The sequence below is a fragment of the Mesoplodon bidens genome (genome assembly GCF_964165515.1).
Source record: "Mesoplodon bidens genome assembly, chromosome: 3".
NCBI classification, from domain to species: Eukaryota; Metazoa; Chordata; class Mammalia; order Artiodactyla; family Ziphiidae; genus Mesoplodon; species Mesoplodon bidens.
This window is the reverse complement of record NC_138178.1, coordinates 54,912,661-54,937,940: the sequence shown is the minus strand read 5'-3', so window position 1 is coordinate 54,937,940 and position 25,280 is coordinate 54,912,661. Positions and strand designations below refer to the sequence as shown.

Here is a 25,280-nt window from a genome sequence, read left to right as displayed (position 1 = left end):
TTTGAGTTTCAGGTCAGGGAATGTACCCTTGTAAAATGGAACATGCTCCTTTGTCAAACAGCCACATGGTTCCTAAAGAATGATCTTTTACATTTGAACCTTTCTAGCACAGATGATACTTTATTTAAACATGACACTCCTCTGTGCTCAAGTACCAAATGGAAGTCTTGGTATATCCCCATGGTATAAGTTCCCCAATTTGAATAACACTGTAAGATTTATACCATCAAAGAGCCTAGCACAAAGTTAGTGTCCCAATACAGGCTTGTTGGGTACTGATCCTAATAATCCAGGTACATTCTGACCCACAGAGCATAGTTTGGGGGTGATGCATTGAAACTACCAAATTCATGTTGCCTGTGTGATGAAACCATTACCAGTCTGATGCCAAAGCCACATGACCTTTGCTTACATTTGAGAAAAAGTTAAACTGAGTTTTGTACACCTCCCTTTGTTTTGTACTTTCTAGGACAAAGTCTACATTCTTCTAATCAGGCATCTCCTGAGAATTCCTTCTAGGACACTCAATCAGTTGGATCAACCATTGTGTAAATTTGTAGAATTTGTGTCTATTAACACTTCTTTGTCAATTATAATTTGCTCTGATTTTATGTCAGATTTTCTGAAGACACCATCCCAGCTTTCCGCCAAGCTAATGTAGTTGGAAGATAAATACTTAATCAAGTATTTACTGAATTTCTACTGTGTATTCAGCCCACGTTTATAATGAAATACCTGCCTTCAAAGACTCATAGTACAGTTGGGAATACAGACTAAATACACAAAACATCGGCCCATAAATAAGACTGAATACTCAGTTGTCCTTGGAATGATAGAATATATTATGAAACAATATAAAGATATTCCTATGTCATCATACCAGTGGCACATATCTTTGTTTTACTTACTATCTTATCTTTCCCCACTAGAATAGAAGCTCCATGAGAGAAACTTTTTTGTTTTGTTCAATGCGATTTCCTCAGTGCCTGGCATGTAATTGGTACTCAATAAATATTTGTTGACTGAATGAGTAAGTCAAGTTTTTAGAATGGACAGAGAAAGGGAAGGCTTCATGGGGTGCCCCCAGATGAGCCTTGGCTTAACAATGCTTTTATTCAGCTTGCTATATAGCAATCTATAGATTTTAGCAACCAACTTCTTAATTTCTATAATAAGAAGAAAATGTGTATATAATTGAAATAGAAGTTGGGGTGGAACGAAACAAATTTAAATTGGGTGTTAAGAGTCCATGTGACCTGCTTAGCTTACTGCTACAAGAAGTTTGTCCTAGAATCAGTGGTTTTCAAGCATTGTTTTAAAGCAGAACAACTATATTTTCTCTTTTAAAAAATTTATTTATTTATTTATTTATTTATTTATTTTATTTAGTCTGCACCAGGTCTTAGTTGCAGCATGCTGGATCTTTGTTGCGGCATGCAGGATCTTTCAGTTGTGGCATGCGGGCTTGGACTTCCTAGCTGTGGCATGTGGACTCTTAGCTGTGGCATGCATGCGAGATCTAGTTCCTGGACTAGGGATTGAACCCAGGTCCCCTGCATTGGGAGAGTGGAGTCTTACCCACTGGACTGCCAGGGAAGTCCCATGACTGTTTTTTCAAATGAAACCACAATAAATGAAACAGATAAAAACAGAGCTGCTCTGATTGACTTTGGAGGTGGCTTGGAGGAGGATTTGGGGAGGTTCATTCTCTTAGTCCCCTCACCCCCACCAAATAGCTTTGGCTTCTGAGGGATTCTAGGAACACAGTTTGAAAACACTGGATTGTAGGAATTTTAGAGTCTCTATTCTCTCAACATTCTATCCATGAAGGCAGCTGAGTTAAGACCTGGGCTCCCTTCTGGTCTCTGTCACTTTAAGCTGAAGGAGTACCAGGAGTCAGCACCCAGAGAGACAAAAAACCTATGTGGTCTGGGCCAAGGCCAATGCCCCCCTTTTCATGGCCAGACCCGGGGAACTAGAAGCCACATTTCTCTGATCCCAGACTGAAGAGGGCTAAATAACTGACTCTGGCTTGCATGTCGTCGTTCCCCCACCCCCTCCGTCCCCACCCCCTCCTCCGCCAGCTCAGAACTGAAGGTATCCAAGCTCACTTGGCAATTTCTCTGGGCTTTGGAGTTTATGAGAATCTTATATACAAAGTAAATACTCTGTCTGGTGCCAACCCAGATGGGAAAAGAGTATGATTCATTTGTCACCATCCTGCACTTTGTCAGCTAGCTGGTTGATCCGCTTTATTTATTTATTTCAAATTTATTTATTTTTGGCTGCCTTGGGTCTTCGTTGTGGGCTTTCTCTAGTTGTGGCAAGCAGGGTCTACTCTTCGTTGCCGTGCGCGGGCTTCTCATTGCGGTGGCTTCTCTTGTTGCAGAGAATAGGTCTCTAGGCTTCAGTAGTTGTGGCTCGCAGGCTCTAGAGCACAGGCTCAGTAGTTGTGGTGCACGGGCTTAGTTGCTCTGCAGCATGTGGGATCTTCCCAGCCCAGGGCTTGAACCCGTGTCACCTGCATTGGCAGGTGGATTCTTAACCACTGCGCCACCAGGGAAGCCCTGATCTGCTTTAGATATCCAGAGAGGAACCAGCCAAACAGAGGTCTAAGAGTAACAGAAGAGAGATTCATGAAGTAACTATTTACCAGGGTGTGCTCAGGTTTAAGGGAACGGACAAAGGATTGTAAAGCACCCAGGGACTAGCAACGGCCTGAAGAGTCATCACCACTAGGCTTGAAAAAACAAGTAAAGAGAGCTATCATCCAACATCTGTTGCTTGAGGAACTTGGTAAAAAATACCGCCACTTCCACGTCGCAAGTCAGGAAACCAAAGATAAGGAAAAGATAAGGAACACAGGATGGGGAACCCCCGTGGGGAGGAACTTATCGATTCTTATAGAATCGGCGGCTTTCAAGACTCCTCCTGCGACCGGCTAAGCCACCGGTCTCACTTTGACCTTCCCAGCCACCAGTAGAAAATGACCAGTTTACTGTTATGAGCTGGAACTACAACTCCCGGCATGCATCTCTCCGCTACGATCGCAAACTTTTCAACGCTAGGATAAAGGAACTTCCGGAAGAATTGTGGCTCGGGACTTGTAGTTCTCCATTCGGTGGTGGCTTGGGTGGGGGGTCGGCCTTCTGCCGTAGCGTGCTCATTGGCGCCCAGGTCACCGCCCCCTTCCCCTCGCCTACGTTGGTGTCTCACGCACGCGCGGCTCGTGCCTACGACCCCTCCCTAGGCCTAGGACGCAGGCGCGCGCAAGCCCCCCTGGTAGGCGGGGGAGGGTGCGGGGGGAGGAGAACGTGGAGGGGGTTGTATGCTAGGTGTCTGTTTAGTAGACGGCAGTGGGGCACGAAGAGTGCGAAGGCACTGCTGCGAGGCGGGTGATATCTGCACTGGGCCTAGAACCGACAGGAGAGTCCGGAGCCAAGCCAGCGAACCCCGCGAGTAGCAGTTGGCCGCTGAGACCCGGAGGGCGGCAGGGGGCGAAGCCCCAGCCTAGGCCCCGCGGAGATGTCGGGCTGCGGCGCTTGTACTTGCGGCGCCACAGCCGCCCGGCTCATCAGCTCCTCGCTCGCCTCCGCGCCAAGAGGTAACGAAGTAGTCCCTCACCTGAGCTCTTGACCCAGCAGTGTCCCGGCCGGCTGCGGCGGGGACCCCGGGGAGGGCGAGAGGCCTCCCCCACCCCGAGGGTGTGAGGAGGTGCTCGGCGCTTCGCCTGGCAACCCCCGCTTTCTCCGTGGCATGGGTCTCTGCCAACCTCTGGAGCAGCTGGTTCTCACATTTGAAGTGAAACCCTCTGGCTCCCCTACCCCTCCCGCTTTCAGGCCCTCTGACTTTGGGGCCAGAATGTGGTCGCTTCGCAGAAACCCTGAAAGAGGCACGCAGTGCTCCGTTGGTTAAAAAGTGTCCCCAGACCCCACTCCGCAGGTGACTGCCGCCTCCCCTGCTGCGGCTCCTCTTCCGGAGCCCGGCCGGGTTCCCCTCGGGCCTGTCGCGGGCCGCGGGAAGGGCCCGGATGCGGAGCCGCCACTGTTGGGGTCCCCCCGGGGCCGCGGGGCGCCGAGCGGGCCGTCCCGGGCGCAGGCCGCGCGGGGGCCGCGGTGTCACAGTCGTTGTGCGGCCGCTCACACCGGGACGTAAAGCAGACTCGCACTACTTTTCGGGGGCCGCAGCAAAGCGCCCGTGGAGATGGAAATTCCCGCAGAAATTGTTTCTGAAGGGCTTAGGTGTCTCAGGGAGTCAGTCGTTTGCCGGATTTCCTAACTTGACAGTCCCAAGTAGTTTTTTAAGGGTGGCGCTTGTTTACCTTTCCTTTCTGTTTATCAGGATCTGTGGGAGAGTGGCAACCCCAGCCAAGAGATTCCGGAAAAGAAACCATTTTTCTCTTCCCTAAATCTATGAATAGCAGACAAAGAGGCTAGATCCTGTTATAATCACTAACTTCTAGATAGATTCGTTTTGTTTTGGATTATCAGTTTATGATCTTTGGATTAGGAAAAAAACAGCCCCCTTTTCCGAATTTTTAGCTTCACTGTAAAATTCTTACAGTTTACTAAATGTTTATTTTCCAACATTTTATTTCACAGAGGGATTCAATGAGATTGTGTGGGCAGAAGCATTTTGTAAAATGGTACATAAATGTAAAGGAGTGAATTTAGTCCCAGGACACTGTTAATCCTGAACAAGTAGACATCCCTATTCCAGGAATATGAGTTGCAAACACTCGAAAGTGACAGATATTTAAATTCATTTATTTGACAAATTTGTTGAGGGCCTGCTATGTTTCAGGCCCTGCTTTGGTGCTGGAGATGGAGGGGTGAATAAGTCCTCATCTTCGAGTTTAGAGGAATAGACAAAGAATAATATTGTTTCTGGGCCTGTATAAGGTATGTGTTCTCTTTGGGCAGGGAAGGCTTCTTTGACAGCATTCTTTGTCTCTATCAATTGTTCCTGAAAGCTATGAGTTATAGGAAGTGTGCAGCTATTTGTTTATTTTTCTTTTCAAAACAACGTCTTTCAAAATTAAATTTATCATTAGGTAAATCAGCAAAAACTAATGACTTATTTAGGAATTATCTATTTGTTTCTCAGTTAATACAAGTTTACTAGAGGTTTTCAGAAATACCAAACCATAATTTTCACTGTAAAGGAGTAAATTAAACCTAAAATATGAGACATTACCCAATATCATTATAGAATTTAATATTTTTATATGACAATGAAACAGCAAATGGTTTTCACATGGATTTAAGACTTTCCCAAAGCTAAATTACATAAAATGTTTGTTTTCCATGGTAGAAACTCTAAAAGTATACATAAGTCTACAAGAGTATAAAGATGTATTTTTTTAAGGCCTGAAAAACCTTGAAGAGGGTTATTTTTATTTAGAATTCTTGGAAAGAGGAAGAGAGGTGAAAGATAGAAAAATCAGAATTGAACTTTAGCTAGTTTATTATTCTTATGTACAGAGTTAAGAATTTCAGCAACATAATTTAAACAAATAAAAATAGTTTCATCAATATAGTCTTCTAACAGGAAATTTGTACAATGAATTAAGAATAAAAGGGGAGATTTCAGAGCTCCTCTGAAGTACAGTGCTATTCTCTATTTCTATTGGTTTATCTGTCATGTTAGACTTTAAAAATTTTAAATGGTAGTTTGAAAAATTAATTTGATAAATTGTCATACTAGACACTGGATCTGTTTTCTTTTCCTGTTGGGCTATGTGTATCCAATTTAATGTGTTTTTCTTCACTATTCTCTTTGAATATGAAACCTATTAAAGTAAAAATTTTAAATGTTTTTTCTACTTGAATTGCTGGTGTTTTCAATATTGATGTATATTTTTTTAAATGTATTTTGCATATATAACAGTCAGTTTGCATTCTAAATATATGCATTCAGAAATGTTTGATTCCATTTAAAAAATTCTGAGTGACAATACTTGGTTTGAATTTGGCTGTGAGAATTGTGTGATCCTGTGTAACTCCCTTGATTTCTGGATGCTTTCTGTTCTTGTCCATTGAAAGGGTGTCACCTCATGAGGGTGTAAATGAAGATTTGAAGATGCTCAAACATGTTGGTGGGCATCCATAATTTTCATGATAGTTACATAATGTGCCTACCTTAACAGTTTTAAGCTAGATTTTAATTCCCTCCCTCCCTCCCTCCCTATCTCTCTCTCTCTCTCTCTCTCTCTCTCTCTCTCTCTCTCGCCCCCTCTTTCGTAGTTAAATCCAATACAAATTAAATAAGACAAACCGAGTAAATGATAGAGCATCTTTATTTCTAGAATAGCACACTATTTCCTAATCAACATTTCTCTTTTCTTGGGCATGTTCATCTTCAGACCAGCAGACTAGTAACCTTAGTGAAAACCTATCAAACGTTTTTAAACTTGAGGAAAGCTATCATAGGAGTGATGTTATTTTTCTTTATTAAGTATTCAGTATTCTTGAAGTAATAACTTGGGCATAAAATAAACATTTGAGATTATTAAAAGCAATAAGCATCTACTAAGTTGCCAGCATTGTGAGTTTTTGTTGAATTTTGTTTCCAATTTGTGTTGGAGGTTAGAGGACAGGTGTTTAAGAGAGCATTTAACTTAATTTGCCATTTCATCCGTTGTTATACACTTAAAATATTGTCACTACAAATATAGTTTTAAATTTTCATTAGTTCTTTTGCTCTGTTTCTAAAATGCAAATTAAAGATTGGTTAATCTTTTAAGCTGAATCATTTGTATGTTTTTGGAGAATGCTTAGTTCAAGATTGAATATAGGAAGTCAAGTATTTAGCAATTGAATAAATTACCCTCCAAGTTCTTAATAGCCCTAAAATCGTTGTACCTTATTCTAATATATATTTTTAAAAAAAAACTGCTCTGAAACTCAAAGCTTTATCCTTATGACAGAAGTTTTGTAAGGGGTTTAACTTTTGACTGTCTTCTGTCATTGCTGTCAAGTACTCTTTCGAAATATACTTCACGTAAATACTTCCCTTTTTGGCTTTTAGGGGTTTTTCACCTGGGCTCACAGGCTTCCAAAGGGCCCAGGGATAGAATTCAGAGGTTCTTTGAACTTTATTTTCACTAATCTGAGTGAAATATAGCGTTTCCTTCAATTACAAATGTAGGCAACAAACCACAGTAGTAGTAGCAATACCTGTGGATTTGTCACCAATCAAAATCACAGATATTTCCATATCACATTACATTACTGGTATCTCAAAATATTGTTTATACTTTCCACTACTTTGAAATCATGGTAGCTACATTAAAAGCTGTTAGATCTTATTTAATTTTGTTAGTTAAGAAGAATATTTTTAAAGAGAAAAACAAATACCGTATGCTAACACATATATATGGAATCTAAAAAAAAAATGGTCATGAAGAACCTAGGGGCAAGATGGGAATAAAGACACAGACCTACTAGGGAATGGACTTGAGGATACGGGGAGGGGGAAGGGTAAGCTGGGACAAAGTGAGAGAGTGGCATGGACATATATATACACACTACCAAATGTAAAATAAATAGCTAGTGGGAAGCAGCCGCACAGCACGGGGAGATCAGCTCGTGCTTTGTGACCACCTAGAGGGGTGGGACAGGGAGGGTGGGAAGGAGAGAGACGCAAGAGGGAAGAGATATGAGGACATATGTATATGTATAACTGATTCACTTTGTTATAAAGCAGAAACTAACACACCATTGTAAAGCAATTATACTCCAATAAAGATATTTAAAAAAAAGAATATTTTAAAAATATTTTGATAACTACTTCAGGATAATTGGTTTCCTTTGTTATGTATTTTATTCTGTACATTTAGAAACATTCTGAATAGCCTTCCCCAGACTGCCAGAGGGCACAAAAAAGGGTTAAAAACTGATTGGGTTGCTGCAATAATTTCTGTGAGAATTTTATATGATTGGTGAATGACTGGTCATTTAAATTGTTTTGTACAGTGGTTTTAAAAAGTGGGGTCCTCAAACCAGCAGCATCAGCATCATCTGGGAACTTGTTAGAAATGCATTCTTGGGTCCCACCTCATACCTTCTGAATCAGAACCAGGGAAGATCCCCTCCAGCCTGTGTTTTAACACGTTCTCCAGGTGATTCTAATGCATGCCCAAGTTTGAGACCCAGAGATTTAGTATTTATAGCATCTTGTTGGTGTAGCCCTTAGATTATATCAATAGAATATTACAACAGCTCTCCAGTACCATACCATCAGGGCCAGCAAAGAAATTCTTAAATTTAGATTTTTAAATGATATGAACATGTTTCTCAGATAGTATTTTCTGTGGTGACTGTATGGTTGCATTAGTTTCATGTTACTTGATAAATTATTTAAGGTGAAGGACACTTTTTCTTTCTATTCAAGTAGATTTTAAAAGGATCATGTTCATAATTTTTATCTCTCTTAAATTCCCAAAGATAATTTCCTTTCAGCTTATTTTCTAATAATACTAGATACTGTAAATTGTTAAATACTATTTTAAAAGATGTATTGTAAGTGGGAAATAATACACTCTATCTGATACTTCAGGGCTAAGTTTTGTTCTAAACATCCAAGTACAAATAGCCTCACATAAAGCTTGTTACAATTGTAGTTTTCTTTGTGAATACATCATAAAGGTTCAATAAAAAAGTTACCCTTGTTACGTAGATTATAATAAATTATTGTATTATGCTACCTTTCATATTAACTTATAATGGATGTTTTCAAGCACACACAAAATAGAACACTGATCCCCAAAATACCTGTCACCCAGCCTCAAGGTGCATTCAACTTTCTGCATTCTTGATTTCATCTATCCCTCTCCTCCATGACTTTTTCTAGACTTGCTTTTTAGATTGACATAGTCTTTAAATCATATTATGTCCTTGGAAAAACATTAATGTTTAGCTTAAATTTCATAAACTACCTTAGATCTCATTCTAATGAGAGAGTAATAGCTAACATAATTTACTGCAAAAAATGGGAATGTTACACTTGAGAAAATTTGAAATGTCTTTTGAAGATGTTTCTTAGAAGGAAAACATCAAATATAGTTTTTTTTTTCCTTATTAATAGTCAAACTTAATAGTGTTAAGCAAAATTTTACACTCTTTGGGTTAGGGACTGGGATATCATAATCCTTTTTTGGTGTTCTTTGTGAATTTATATAGAAATGAGAAAATTTGTTTCCTCTTACTTGTATCTTTCCTGAGTAGTTTGGTGGGTTCATTTTTGTACTTCGTGGAACTGGAGATAGCCTGTGGTGATAAGTAAAGAAACTAGTTCTAACAGTAAAGAAACTAGTTCTAACAGTGTACAAAATTGTGTTGGAAAATGGGAGTCGTTAAAAAAACAGTTATATAATTAAGCAATTGGTTTTGAATTGTTTGGCGTACATAATTTTAAACCAGTTTTTGCATTTGGATACAATATATACATGTGTGCATGATCTTTTAAAAGCCCTAACAGGTGTGGGAATGAAAATTTAAGTCCTGAGTTGTGAATTTTGCAGGGAATAACATGAGGGAGGGAAAATCAGTTTCTTAAATTTATCTAAGTGTTAACCCCTTGGTTGTTTATTACCTCCTAATAGCACTCTGCTGGGAAACTTCCTTTTTGGGGATTCATTAATGTACATTATAGCTTATGCAAGATTCTGAATAGCTCTAGGGTACTGAAGTCTATGGAATTTTGTTTAACCTATTGTATGACCATTCAGTTTTCTTGTGTAGGGAACAGTCTTTTAAAAACCAGCTTGGGAAATGCTGCCTTATGGGAGTATGGCTCTTTTGCCATTGACTATAATTTATTCGGAGGCCTGTTTTGTATTTATATGCAAAAAAGCAGGAGTCAGCAAACAATGGCCCCATGGAACAAATCCAGCCACACCCATTTGTTTACATATTGTTTACACTTGCTTTCATGTTACAGAGAGAATTAATGAGATTGAGACTACATATATGGCCCACAAAGCTGAAAATACTTACTATCCTTGTCTTTTACAGAAAAAGTTTGCCAAATAAGTCAGTGATTAGCCTATGTCTTTTCTAAGAATTTTGACTTCAAATATGGCAAAATGTTAAAATGTTTGAAAGCTGGATGGTGGTTACACAATAATTTTTTATTGAAATATATTTCTCTTTTCTATAGGATTGAAATATTTTATTAAAACATGTGATTTAATGAATAGCACATAACTTTTAAAAGAACATTTGGGGGCTTCCCTGGTGGCGCAGTGGTTGAGAGTCCGCCTGCCGATGCAGGAGACACGGGTTCGTGCCCTGGTCCGGGAAGATCCCACATGCCGTGGAGCGGCTGGGCCCGTGAGCCATGGCCGCTGAGCCTGCACGTCCGGAGCCTGTGCTCCGCAACGGGAGAGGCCACAACAGTGAGAGGCCCGCATACCGCAAAAAAAATAAAATAAAAATAAATAAATAAATAAAAGAACATTTGAAATTTGTTGCCATTGTTGCAGATATTACCCCCATATAACCAAAGAGACAGATGAGTTCATGTCAATTGTTTATTCTCATTGGTAGAAATAATATAAGAAGTATAAGAATATAGGACATAAATGGCCTTTTCCCCCTACAGGTGAGGCAGATGTTGAACTACTTATTTTTCACACTTTGAAAGAGCCATTCATTGTTATGACCTGGGTGGTCTTTCCTTACTTCCAAAGCACAGGTCCGGCCAGTTTTTGAAGATGGTGTCACCAGTTTGTACTACTGCTGTGAAGACTATAGCTTTTTCAACCTCCTTTATGCTTGAGGGATTTTTGTCCCCAGGGGACTTATTGAAGGTGTGTTAATATTTGATGTGTAGACTAAATTTCATTGTATTTTCAGGTATTTCTTGTGGTCGCATTCATATACCAGTTTTAGGAAGGCTTGGGACCTTTGAAACTCAGCTTCTACGAAGAGGTCCTTTTAGAGCCTTTACAGAAACACCAGCATACTTTGCTTCAAAAGATGGGATGAGTAAAGATGGCTCTGGAGATGGAAATAAGGTATTTTATCTTTATTGGCATCTATACACATATTTGAGTTCCCTCATTTAAACAATTAAATATAATAATACTACTCTGTATTTCATTGGTTTGTATGTTTTCTGTAGGAAATGTGAAATATATAAAATGATTCAATTTCATTGAAATGTAGTTTTTTACCTATAGTAACTTTTTTTTATTTACTAGTGCTTATTGATTTTTTTTCCTTAGTGTTTATTGATTGTCATTGCGGAAAAGCTAATTATTATACATGCTGGCACATACCATGTAAAGAAGGAATGCAGTAAATATATGTGTTTACTAGAACTGATTTTATTTTTTTTACAGCAGTGATAATAGAGATATAAATTATACTAATAATTCCATTCTAAAAATTGTAAAAATTATAAGATTACAAACAATATTGTTTATACTTAAGTTACATGGTGGTTGCCTGAAAGTAATAATTGACTCTTTCTTTTTTTTTTTCTTCCACAAACATTAGAAATCAGCAAGTGAGGGAAGCAGTAAGAAGTCAGGCTCTGGGAATTCTGGGAAAGGTGGAAACCAGCTTCGCTGTCCTAAATGTGGCGACTTGTGCACACACGTAGAGACCTTTGTGTGTAAGTATTACTTCTTCTATTGTTCTTCTTTTTCCCTGCCTTTTCTGTAAGTCGTTACTTGCATTATATACATTGTATAAACATATACATTATAAATACATACATTATATAAACCAAAATTATTTTCTTCCTGAACTTACGTTAGTCTTTTACGTTCACCAGATACTAAAAATCTCCTGGACTAGTAATGCTTTGCACTGTGATATAAGGTAATTTAAGAAAACTCTTTGCTTCTTTTTTTTTTTTTTTTTTTTGCGGTACATGGGCCTCTCACTGTTGTGGCCTCTCCCGCTCCGGACGCGCAGGCTCAGCAGCCATGACTCACGGGCCCAGCCGCTCTGCGGCATGCGGGATCCTCCCGGACCGGGGCACGAACCCGTGTCCCCTGCATTGGCAGGCGGACTCTCAACCACTGCGCCACTAGGGAAGCCCTCTTTGCTTCTTTATTTTGCTTACATGTGTTTATTTTAAATTTGGATTTTGTGGGTTTTCATGTATGTAACCATTAAGCTGTAGAAGAAGCAAGGCTTATTTATTCTGTATTTATTCTTCAAATACCTATTAAGCATCTCATATAGCTGGAGATTGTCAGTTATTCAGATATTAAGGTATTTTCCCTCTCTGAGTACTTACCAGAGGTTCTAAGTCCTCAGTTCTAGGAAGTGTCTGATAATTATTAGTGATTCAGACACTAAGAGAAGGAAGACATCAATAGTCCTATTTTTGCTGTTAGTGTCAGTAACTATTTCTGAAATACAGAGATGCTACTGCTGATATTTTATTTAATGAATCAGATAAATCGTTTCCTACATGATTAGAGTTGATGGTAATGACTCAAGAGTAAATTACTTTGCACTACCATGTTACCTGCTATACTATCCCGTTGTGAAAAGATTGACGGTCAGGTTTGGCAGAAGTTTCAGTTTCTGATGATTAGCTAGAGAGGATTCTCTATATTCTAACTCAAATATTGAGGCTTCAGTTACATTTTCACATCTATCATTAATATTAATTGGCCACTGTATGAAAAAGTATTGCATGTAGCATATCTTTACAGTTTTGGAAAGACCTTTAAAGTGGTACCATTCTATATGAGGTTCTCTTCGTGGCTTTGCCTAGTAAGAGATCAAAGAGAAGAATCAGTATGAATGAAAATTAATTTGGATTGCAACAGAAAATGAAAGTGGTAGAATTGGATGATATAACTTCTAAATAACATTTACTATTAACACATTGGTGTCATATAATAAAATTCCAAAAAGTCTGAGGATTGCTCAATTCATAGTGGCAGTGTCATATTACATATGTTTTAATCAAGAAAATTTCCATTTTTTTCCCCCCAAAGAAAGATTTCAACTTTTATAGGCCTATAATTCTACTCTAAAAATAATTTCCTAGAATAGAAAAGGAAAGAAACTAACATTTAATAAATGTCAGTATGTATAATTTTATTCTCACAATCTTATTTTTGTCAAAACAGGGAATATCCTCATTTTTATAAATGAAGTAGCTAAAATTAAGTTTAAGTAATTCATCCAAGGTTATAGAGCAGTGAAGATATCTTATTCAGAAATTCCTTTCCTATTCAGAAGTTCCTGTCCTTTGTACCAACTGGAATTCTTTAGGGATAAACTAGCTCCTCTTGAGATTAAATTTTTCTTTTTATACAATGTTTTCATAACTTTCCAGGTTGTATTAATCACTGAAGGTGATTGTTAACATACAGATTCCCACCTTCCCTAGAGATTATCTAGATTAAAAAACACTATACTTTAGTGTTATCTAATCAACTCAAGGCTGTTTCCTTTGGGAATTATAAATAGGGAGGGAGATGTGGGAGTAGAGAATGTGAAAGAGAAGAGTAAAAGAAGAGTACATTCTTATAAAGCATCTGTTGAGTCAGACACTGCTAGGTCCAGGAAATACACAGATGAGCATGACACTGTCCCTTTCCTCTGGAGCTGTACTGCATAGAAGAAAGAAGCCCCAACAGTGAGGCCCTCTTCCTTGGTTTTGCTGGCCTATAATAAAAGTCTCTCCAGAATGCATCCCTTTTGAATGCTGAGGATCTTCTGTGTCTACTCACTGAAAATTGGATCATCCTGGTTCTAAAGAATTTTGTTTGATTGTGGGTTATTCATTTTGTTTGAATCTGCATTTATTAGTTATTAGTTCATAAACACCTTTTTATGTGCTTTTTGTTTGTTCTTGTTTTTATTCTTTTATGTGCTTTTTAGTCACTTGTAATTCTTTTGTGAATGGCCTGTTTAAGTAATTGTCTTTTTTGTCATTTTAAATTATTTTTAATTTCCAGAGGAATACATATGTATATCTCCCTTTGTAAAAAAAAAAAAAAAAAGAGCATTATAGATAATGCTAAAGATATATTTCTGTAATATGTCTTCATTGAACACATAACTTTTAAAAAGCATAAATGGTTTCATATTGTTCATGTTTTTGCAAATTGTTTTTTTTCCCAACTCAGCAGTGTTTTGAGAGCTTTGTGTGTTAATACATACAAGTCCTTTCTTTTAAATTTTAATTTTTTATTGAGCTATTATTATTCACATACCATACAATTCACCCTTTTAAAGTATACATTTCAGGAATTTTTAGTATATTCATGAAGTTGTACAGTCATCACCAGTATCTAATTCCTGAATATTTATATCACCCCCAAAAGAAACCCCATACCCCTTAGCAGTCACTTTCCACCCCTTCCCCTCCCAGCCTTGGCAACCATTAACCTACTTGTGGTCTCTATGGATATGTCTATTCTGGATATTCCATATAAATAGAATTTATACATTATGTGACTTTTTATATCTGGCTTTTTTTACTTAGCATGTTTTCATGGTTGATCAGTGTTGTATTATGTATCAGTACTTCATTGCTTTTTATGGCTGAATAGTATTTCCATTGTTTATCCATTCATCAGTTGATGGTGATTTGAGAGTTGTTTCTGCTTGTTGGCCATTATGAATGAATAATGCTACTGTGAACATTCCTTTACAAGTTTTTGTGTGTAGTTATGTTTTTACTTCTCTTGGGTATATGCTTAGGAATGGAATTGCTGGGTGAAATGTTAACTTTGTTTATCTTTTTAAGGAACTGCTACAGAGGTAGTAGTTTTATAACCATTTTACAACCCCACTAACAATGTGTAAGGGTTCTAATTTCTCTACATCCTCTTCAACATTTATGTCTTTTTTTATTACAGCCATCATAGGGATGGGAAGTGGTATCTCATCATGGTTGTGATCTACATTTCCCTAATGACTAAAGATGTTAAGCATCTTTTCATGTGCTCATTGACCATTTATATATCTTCTTTGGAGAAAAGACTAAATTTTTTGTCCATTTTTAAGTTGGGTTATCTTTTTATTGTTGAGCTATAAGAGGTCTTTATGTATTTTGAATACTAGACCCTTATCTAGATACGTGATGTGCAAATATTTTTTCTCATTCTATGGGTAGTCCTTTCCTTTTAAATGCTGTATAGCAGGAGTCAGCGAGCTTTTACTATAAAGACCAAATATTAAATATTTTAGACCTTATGGGCCATATGGTCTCTGTTCTGACTTTTCTCCTTTGCTGTTATAGTGCAGAAGCAACCATAAACAATGTAAAAGAGTAAGGATGGCTATGTTCCGATAAAATTTTGTATATGGACACTGAAATTTGAATTTCATATAACTTTCATTGTCATTTTTTTAATGTAGAAACTGTTCTTAGCTCATTGATCTTGCTGTACATATTTCATCTCACAAGTATATTTGTAGTGATTTTTATGTTTTCTTATAGTGGTATTACTCTTGCTTGACTGACTAGAAATAAAATGCCGTTTTTATAGATACCATTATGAATGTATAGAAAATCATCAGAAATTGAAATAGTATCTAAGATTCTTGATTATAATGATATATATTATTTAATTTTTTCTTGCCCATTTAAAAAATAACTTGTCAAACATGAATAGCATCCCTACTTTTATTTAAGGTAGAGCTTTTAGTTGTTTTTTTTGTTTGTTTTTTGGTCTTTATTTCTTTTTTATTTTAACTTAAGGGAGAATTGAGATACAATTTCTTTACAGAAAAGGAAAGAAAGTGTATGGATTCTAAATGTACAGTTTGATGGATTTACATATCACATATTCCCACACCCCAGAAGGCTCCCTCTTGTTCTTTCCTAGTCACTAACCTCTCTTCCCCCAAGGCAACTACTACCTTGACCTCCACCATTAGAGATTGGTTTTGCCTGTTCTTATACTTCATTTAAACAGAGTCATAGTGCATGTTTTGCTTTTGGGTAGAGCCTTTAGTTTTTATTTTTATGTATATAATACTTTTTGAAGGCTTACTGTAATTACGTTTCTCATAGGTTAAGAATAAACTTTCCTGCAGTGGTTTGGAGATTTTATGTTTGACCCTGAAACTTTTTCCAAATCATGAAGAACTTTCATTTAAACAAATATCCTGAAAAAGGTTTTACTAAGGTAGTCTTTCTTCTGTCGTGGGTATATTATACAAGCATGTTTACTGGAATCAATATTCTGTTTATAAAGGAATATAGGATACCTGTAGTAATCATTTAAAGGAAGAAGGTTTGTTTATCCTCTGATAATTTAACAAAATAAGATTTTGCCCCTTGTTTTTAGGAGTAAAAAATATGCATTGCAATGCTTGTTTATTTGTTTGTTTTTCTGAAATAGCATTTTGATAAATAAAATTGAATCCTTGAACTTGGGTATATGTTGAACATGTTTCAGTGTAAAACTGTATTGCAAGTATCAGGTAGAATTTAAGCAACCCTTCAAACAGTAAGCAGAGAGGAATGTTATTTGTCAGTGTTTCTCTTTCCCTTTCACCTAATTTCTTCAGAGAAATATTTTGTTCTTGTGTTCTCAGGCCAGATTTTTCTGTCACACAGCCTGAACTAGATTAGAGGCTTCTCTTCCCTTTAATCCTTCCCCTGTTTACTGGTGCCTTATCGTAAAATAAAGCCACTGTCTTTCCCACTGATGGGAGCTGGTGATAATGTGTTTGGGCTTGTGTTAATCAAAGGTATTTGGAATAGCTTAATCTTTTTCTTTAGGGAAGGAAGCACTAGGTGATTGATAAATGGAATACACAAATGACCCCTAATCTAGTTTAAAATTTGTGGCTAGAATTTATCCAGAATGTATTTTTGTTTGGCCTTGTGTTTAAGAACAGACACATAAGAATTAAATTGGCTGAATTAATAGTTAAATTTATTTTTAAAATGCAGAATTGTCTATTTTTTTAAAATTTAGATTATTTTGTGAAGATTGAGGTGTGCTTGCCAATGCAGTTTTTCTTGTAATGTATGGATAGGTAGTTATAATATTCCCAAAGGACAGAGAGTCCCATGTTTTTAAAAATTCTTTTTACCTGTCTAGTTAGGTTACACAAAGGTAACACAAAAATGTATTACCTAGACCTACCAGCATGTAACTAATTCCTGTGTACCTTTTGCTCTGTATCTGTTAATAGTCTGTATGGGATTCTCTACCATGCGAACGGGGGCTACTCTTTGTTGCGGTGTGCAGGCTTCTCATCGCGGTGGCTTCTCTTGTTGCGGAGCACGGGCTGTAGGTGCGCGGCCTTCAGTAGTTGTGGTGTGTGGGCTCAGTAGTTGTGGCTTGTGGGCTCTAGAGTGCAGGCTCAGTAGTTGTGACACACAGGCTTAATTGCTCCGTGGCATGTGGAATCTTCCCGGATCAGGGATCGAACACGTGTTCCCTACATTAGCAGGTGGATTCTTAACCACTACATCACCAGGGAAGTCCCTGACTCCCCGCTTTGACTGCCGAGGACCCGGGTTCAATCCTTGGTTGGGGAACTAAGTTCCTGCAAGCAGTGTGGTGTGGCCAAAAATAAAAACTTTAGCGAATGCAGAAGTTGAAAGAATTTCAACTGATCTTTTCTCTAGATGCAGTCTATCACAAAATGAAAGAACCTAGTTAAAGTGAACAAAGTGTAGTTTACTGAACTCATCTTTATCATCTATTTTAGGTATAAACTAGGCTGTTTGTTGTGGCTAGTGGAGTGAACTACAAGCATTTTTGTCAAGTACGTAGGTTTCAATTTCAATGAGTCTTTAAGGTTAAACACTATTTGAATTATTTTTCTCTGTCCTTTTACAGCATCCACCCGCTTTGTGAAGTGTGAAAAATGTCATCATTTTTTTGTTGTGCTATCAGAAGCAGACTCAAAGAAAAGCATAATTAAAGAACCTGAATCAGCAGCAGAAGCTGTAAAATTGGCATTCCAACAGAAGCCACCTCCTCCCCCCAAAAAGGTATAGGTCTTAGTTCAGTCTTATAAGCACTTTATCTTGAAAACATTTCATTGCTCCCCTCCCTCCAGTTTATATTGAATCTTAATACTAGTATCTAAACAAGTGTTATAAGTTCTTAATATGGACTATATCTGGCTAAATTGTTACTGATATTTGATACTTGAAATTCAGGCATGGAATCCATTGCTGTTTTCCCATGTCATGATTACTGTATTCGTAGCAATGAAATATAGTTGATGATTATTAAAGTAGTGTTAATGCTGAGTTAATCTAAAATGATATCCTTAAAATAGAGCAGTTGGGGATTTATTTTTGTTAGTTTGGGCCCCTAAATAACACCAGCCTGCAATTTTCCCCCCTTAAGTTAATCTACTTTATGGTAAAACAGCCTCAGGCTAACAATGGAAGCAAGTAATTTTTTCCTGACCAATGTGCCAGGGCTCTCCTGTATAGCACTGTGACTTTTGTGGCGTGGGCTCTTCCTAGGAGTCTCAGATAGATTGTGATTTGGCCATGTGAAACACAGCAGAGTGTACCACCAGCTTCATTGGGTACTTGGTGTACACTTTCTGAGAAGGAGGAGCCCTGCTCTGGGCTGTGTGCCCTCTGTTCTGGCCATATCTCAGATGTTTGCACACTTACATCATTTGTCACCCTCTGCTTCGGTTTAGCTTTCTTCTACTGTTTAGGTACCAGTGCATTTGCCTCTGCAAATGTGCTATGGCAGGTTTAATAAATCATGGGTATAATTTGTGAGGAATGATGATTTTTAAAAACCATAATAAAATACATATGGTCAACGACTATAGAATTTGTCATGTAAAAATAAATGAAGTAATGGAAAATATAGCTGTTAAGCTTTATGTTCCCCACTAATTTGTGTAGACTTCAGACATCTGAGTCAAAGTTTTAGAGAATAAAGTTCTAGAAAATAACTATTTTCAGGAGTTAGTGAATATTAACAGTTAATTTCTGTTTCTAAAAGCTGAAATAATTTATCCCAGGTGCTAAGCTGTTGGCAGTATCCAAGTTTCATCTAGAGCTTTAGTTTCTACCAAGAATAAGGCTTTTAGATTGCCATTTAGATAAAAGGATAGCTTTAAAGTTAATATCTAAGAAGAAGCTAAATGTTTATGAGCATTAAAACACATTGATTCTGGTGGTATAATGGTCTTTATAATGCCTATTTTGAAAAGGTTAGTTTTATAATATGTTGTCTTTGTGAAGAATATTATTCATATTGAGAGAGGTATAAAAAGGATTTTTAAAAATGATTTTCATTAATGATGATAGCTTTAGACCCATGGTGGCAAGTGTAGGTATTCTAATTGACTTTAATATTAACTTTCAAAAATTAGGATCAGTGACATTGTTTATAGAATAGAAACTGGCATAGCAGTAGAAGAGTACAGGGATACTTTGTTAAGCTAGAGAACAAAAGAATTGTGTTTTGTTCCTTTAAAGTTTGGGGCCTCTGAATCATTGCTACATAATGTGTCATGCCCTTTGCATTTTGTTTTGTTTTGTTTTGTTTTGAAACCTAAAGGGAGCAAACATTCATTCGTTTGTTTGTTTGTTTATTTATTTATGGCTGTGTTGGGTCTTCGCTGCTGTGCGTGGGCTTTCTCTAGTTGTGGCGAGTGGGGGCTACTCTTCACTGCGGTGCAGGGGCTTCTCATTTGTGGTGGCTTCTCTTGTTGCGGAGCATGAGCTCTAGGCGCACGGGCTTCAGTAGTTGCAGCGCGCGGGCTCAGTAGTTGCGGAACACAGGCTCTAGGGCGCGCGGGCTTCAAAAGTTGTGGTGCACGGGCTTAGTTGCTCCGCGGCATGTGGGATCTTCCCGGATCAGGCATTGAACCTATGTCCCCTGCATTGGTAGGCAGATTCTTAACCATTGCTCCACCAAGGAAGTCGTGGCATTTTGTTTTGGATGAGAATCTTTGTTCAAATTTAAAACTATAAGTAAATGTGCTCAATATAGGACTTTCTCGGTGGTCCAGTGGTTAAGACTCCATGCTTCCACTGCAGGGGGCACAGGTTCAATCCCTGGTAGGGGAAGTTCCGTGTGCTGCATGGTGCAGCCAAAAAAAAAAAAAAAAAGTGTGCTCAGTATGTAACTTTAATGTGCATATTTTGTGGTAGCTCATAGTAAGTTGTTCATATCTAATCATTTTTCAGATTTATAACTACCTCGACAAGTACGTTGTTGGCCAGTCATTTGCTAAGAAGGTGCTTTCAGTTGCTGTATACAATCATTATAAGAGAATATATAATAATATCCCAGCTAATGTGAGACAGCAAGCAGAAGTTGAGAAGCAGACATCATTAACTCCTAGAGGTTAGTGTTTTGATAATTGACCAAAATAGAGATTACTGTGCTTTAGAGGTAATCCTTATTTGGAACTCTTTGCTTTTGTCTTAAAATACTTTTAGTACACTACAGCATTTTTCAAAATACAGATCACTTCCCATTAGTGGTTCATGAAATCATCAGTACATTGCCAGCAGCATTTAAAAAAGAGTTAATAAGTGTGAGTAGAAAATACCAGAGTATGTTAACAACTTAAGTATTATGTCTTAAAACTTTTGTTTTCAGTTATATGTACATGGGTTCTGGTATACAGATTGAGACATCATTTCTGAATTGTAGACTTGACCACAACTAGTTCCCCATGACTGGATCATTGCAGTGCTTGAGTTCTTCTCTTTTGGGTTCAGGATACAGAATTTCATTTGCCTAAGTCAGAGATATATGGAGATGATAAAGCTTACAGAACATTTTCAGCACTCTTTCCTTTTAGTCCCCAGCTACAGAGTGCAAGGTTCAGGGCAAATTTGTAAGTGATTCAAAGTATAATTCCTATTAATGGTAGATTCGAATGTACCAATATACTGTGTAATGTCAACTTACTGTGGACAATATTGTGTGTGATATTAGTAGAATGATTTTATTTAAAAAACTATGAATAGAGTACAGTGTAAATATTTTAAGGGTTTTTTTTGTGTGTGTGTGTTTTTTTTGGCCAGGGAGCTGTAATTTCTGACTCGTCCTACAGTGTATCATTTTACATTCTTTTAGTCATCATTTTACAATTTTAGGGAGTTCTGCTAAATACTTTTAGTATTAAATTACTTTTAGTAGCTACTAAATGTATGACTGATTGGCTTAATGAAGACACTTGTTCTGGTTGAACTTACTGCAAAATAGTCATGTAGTAGGATCAGTTACTTTTTTAGAAAGTATAAGTCATAGTAACTATTGAAAGACTTGGAACCTTCATTTTTATAAGGTCCAAATTGCGTTGTTTAGTCATGGAGCAAAATGATTTTTTCTGATTCCTTCAGTTAACAAATTAATAGTTAAGCTCTTCTAGGTGTTGGAAAAGCAAATGGTTACATGGTATTTATAGTATGAGGGATTTAAACTCTTATTAAAGACCTAAATTATTACTACTCTTTTCTTAAAATAGATAGCAGCTTTGTATTTGACAAATGTGAATATTAGCAACTGGACAGCCATCATTAAGCATCTTTGGGGTTTTTTTAATATAGAAAGGAGGTAGCATATAAATTCTTTGATAATATGAAAAGCTGAAAGGACGTTAATGAACATATTCTTTAAATATATTTGCAAGAGGGCAAGAAGTGGAATACTCCTTGTTTGTTCCCCTAAATTAAACAAATATATAATATTTTCACATTGCCATTTTCATCCTCTTTCTTAGAGTTAGAAATAAGAAGACGGGAGGATGAGTACAGATTTACAAGTAAGTGACCTCTCTTCAGGTCCTCCTCTGTAATCATTCTTCCTTTTGAGATTTACCTCAGTGAAGTTTGTCAGCAGTAGTAATGGTAGACATGTATTTGCTTGTGTATTACTAAGAAAGATATTGTATATTATCTAAGCCTGTTTGTTATACATGGTATATATAACTTAGGAACAGTTTCATAGCTAATTTGTATAGTTTGTAGATGTTGGGTTATTTTAGATACTTGATTTTATCTTTTCTGTTGTGATATTTCTTAAAGCATAATGTAGAGAAATAAAAAGTATATGCAGTTTTTCTCTAGATCTGCATATTAACAGAAGTTGTATTTTTAAAAATCTGTAGCTTGAATATTATATCCTTTTTTAAAAAAAATCATACAATTAGAGTTGGTCTGCCTGTAAGTGACAAATTTTAGGGGAGGCAGATTATCTTCCAGCTACTCTTTGCCAGAAACCACACTGTTTATTTTTTGGTGTTTATGAAACTTAGTGTAGACTTGCTAATTATACATAAGCACCAGTTCACTGTTGCGAGCCCTAGACTGCCCCTATAAGCATCAGACGGTCTGATGGAGGGTGTGGAAGGACCTGATACACCAAAGATAGTGGCCCTTCTGATGTCTTGAACCCATTCTTTGGAGGTAGATATAGCTGCCATACAGAGGGAGAAGGTTCCAAAGTTATCATAAAAAGATTCATGTTGTCACAAAAGACAAAAAACAATAGATAAGCCAGTATGAACATTTTTCACTTAAAAGTTTGATAATTTTACATTTGCCTTTGAACCAAACAGTATTATACATCTACTATTTGAAGTGTACTATATATTCAGGATGAGCTATGAGAACATAACTAGTTTACCAATTCTGGCATGAGATTTATTAAATGTAATAAAATATGCTATCAATATATATTTGTAAATTTGGGCAGGTGGCTGATGAAGCTACTATGAATTATTAAAGAAAAGTCTATAGTGAGTATTTTGAGAAAATATATAGTGATTTTTTTTAAATGTATGTAGTGATTTAATATAATATAAATGTTAACAAGTAACAGTATTTAAGAACTTAGGCAAAATAATTTGTAATTACATATATTGATTGACTTGGAAATTAATATTTTGAGAGCTTATATAGAATTTACTTTCATGTATAGTTTAGTCTTCTCCTATGTGGGGCATTAGTTTTTAAAGTTAGGGCATTAGGCCAAAGTCATATATAATTAAAATATTCTTGGATGTTCCTTTGGAAATCACATATTAGAGACTAACATATGTCTTTTTAACATGTTAAGATTGATGCTTTTTTCCTCCATCATTGGAACATAAAGTTTTTCTGAAGTTAAGCATGAAATGAAATAGTTGGCTTGCATATAAGGGCTATGTTATACAAGTACTTAAACACAAGGAAACGGTAATACTAATAGTAAATTCTTCCAAAGCACATATAAAACTATCTGCCAGGCACTGTTTTAAGTGTTTTACATGTATATACTCATTAATCTTCCCCAAACCTATGAGACAGAAACTGTTATTTTCACTACCATTTTACATATAAGAAAATTGAAGCACAGAAATTTTAAGTAGTTTGCCTAGGGCCATATAGCTGATGAGCTGCACACAACTAACTATTCTAGCCTGCTTGCTCATAGTCCTTATTATAGAGAGCTGCCTATGTAGTGAGAGATATGCAAGAACAGAGACTTAACTGAAAGAACAAGAGAGTTATCTCAAGTTTACCCTGGGGCATATTTTCATAAATGGAATGACAAACATCATTTGTTCTGTACTATTTAAATTATTCCTTTTTTAAAAAAACTTAAATCGTAGAGTAAGTTAAATACATGTGTCATATGATTTCACTATAGTCAGTATGCTTCTGGTGATTTTGTTCAAATTACCTAAATCATCTTTTCCCCATTGGGCAGACCTACTTTTCAGCCAAGCATCTTCTTATATTGTCACAATTCCTAACTAGATTTTGCTGAAATTAAAAAAAAACTTTGCTTTTTTTTTTGTTTAGTAGGGACAACTATCTAACTGAACTAATATAGACTGCATTTTTTTTTTGCCTAATGTGAATTGTACTGAGACATAGCATTGTGATTTATTCGCTGATCATTAACCGTCAAATGGAGCACAATTTAATTAAATTCAAATGTTTATTGAATGCCTATTATTTTTGATGACTAGAATAACCCTTTACCAAAGGGTGTGACCCAAAGATAGTTTGAAAGTGACAGCCAGATAGAATAGGACAATAATAATTTGTCTGCTGAACATCTGTCTGTTGGTTTGATTAAAATAATAAAGCATTGGAGGCTTCCCTGCTGGCGCAGTGGATGAGAGTCCACCTGCCGATGCAGGGGACACGGGATCGTGCCCCGGTCCGGGAAGATCCCACATGCCGCGGAGCAGCTGGGCCTGTGAGCCATGGCCACTGAGCCTCTGCGTCCGGAGCCTGTGCTCCGTGACGGGAGAGGCCACAACAGTGAGGGGCCCATGTAGCACAAAAAAATAATAAAATAATAATAATAAAGCATTGGAAAATACTGATATTCTTAGAAACAACCTAAAAATAAATCCAGAAAATATAAACAAGTATGATATGAGCACAGATACCTTAAATGCTGAGAGCCACGAGCAATATGGATAGTTACAAATCTGGCTAATTGAAAAGAGTATTGGGATTCTTTCCTTCAGCCAAGAGAGAGTGAGAATAAGATTTTTTTAAAGGGATCCAGCTGATAAACTGTTAGTTCGCCAAAAATATGATTCCCATATAGTTAAGATTATGCCTCTAATAAACGAACTGCAGTGATCCAGTTGAGATCCTGTAAAATCAGGAATTCAGATAGGGCCAGGGATAATGAATCTTACCATAGTTGGTTTCTCTGGTAGACTCACAGGATCATTTTTAAATGTGGAAGAGACTGTTTAAAGGTCATATGTCTCAGTATTTTCACTAAGGAAGCAGGCCCAGTAAAGCTAAGTGACTTGCCATGCTCCTACAATAGAACCGAGACTAGAACCCAAGTTTCCTATTTCTCAGTTCAATGTTTTTCCCTTTCTCTACAGCCCGCTTACTTTCATTTGTCCTGAAAAAAATAATATACCTTTGTTTATCTTTCAAAGTGCCTCCGAATCAATTGTGTTTTGTTCTTTTTTTATTATTTTTTATTGGCTGTGTTGGGTCTTTGTTGCTGCATGTGGGCTTTCTATAGTTGCGGCGAGCGGGGGCTACTCTTCATTGTGGTGGGTGGGCTCCTCATTGTGATGGCTTCTCTTGTTGCGGAGCATGGGCTCTAGGCACGCAGGCTTCAGTAGTTGTGGCATGTGGGCTCAGTAGTTGTGGCTCGTGGGCTCTAGAACACAAGCTCAGTAGTTGTGGCTCACAGTCTTAGTTGCTCCATGGCATGTGGGATCTTCCCAGACCAGGGCTCAAACCCATGTCCCCTGCACTGGCAGGCGGATTCTTAACCACTGCGCCACCAGGGAAGCCCTTGTGTTTTGTTCTTAAACACAGGCATAGAAACACAAAGTGTACATATGACTTGCTCAAGATCATAT

General features: G+C 37.3%; 1 protein-coding gene across 1 annotated transcript in view; it reads left to right on the top strand.

The window, feature by feature from the left end:
* The first annotated feature begins 3,291 nt into the window (after window positions 1-3,291).
* CLPX (caseinolytic mitochondrial matrix peptidase chaperone subunit X) overlaps window positions 3,292-25,280 on the top strand; it is a 35,881-nt gene continuing 13,892 nt past the window's right edge. Inside the window, exons 1-6 of the mRNA XM_081229239.1 lie at window positions 3,292-3,604; window positions 10,860-11,020; window positions 11,505-11,622; window positions 17,789-17,943; window positions 20,122-20,281; window positions 21,669-21,710. Of these exons, the coding sequence (XP_081085365.1) occupies window positions 3,526-3,604; window positions 10,860-11,020; window positions 11,505-11,622; window positions 17,789-17,943; window positions 20,122-20,281; window positions 21,669-21,710 (715 nt within the window). The 5' untranslated portion in view covers window positions 3,292-3,525. The remainder of the gene's footprint in view (window positions 3,605-10,859; window positions 11,021-11,504; window positions 11,623-17,788; window positions 17,944-20,121; window positions 20,282-21,668; window positions 21,711-25,280) is intronic.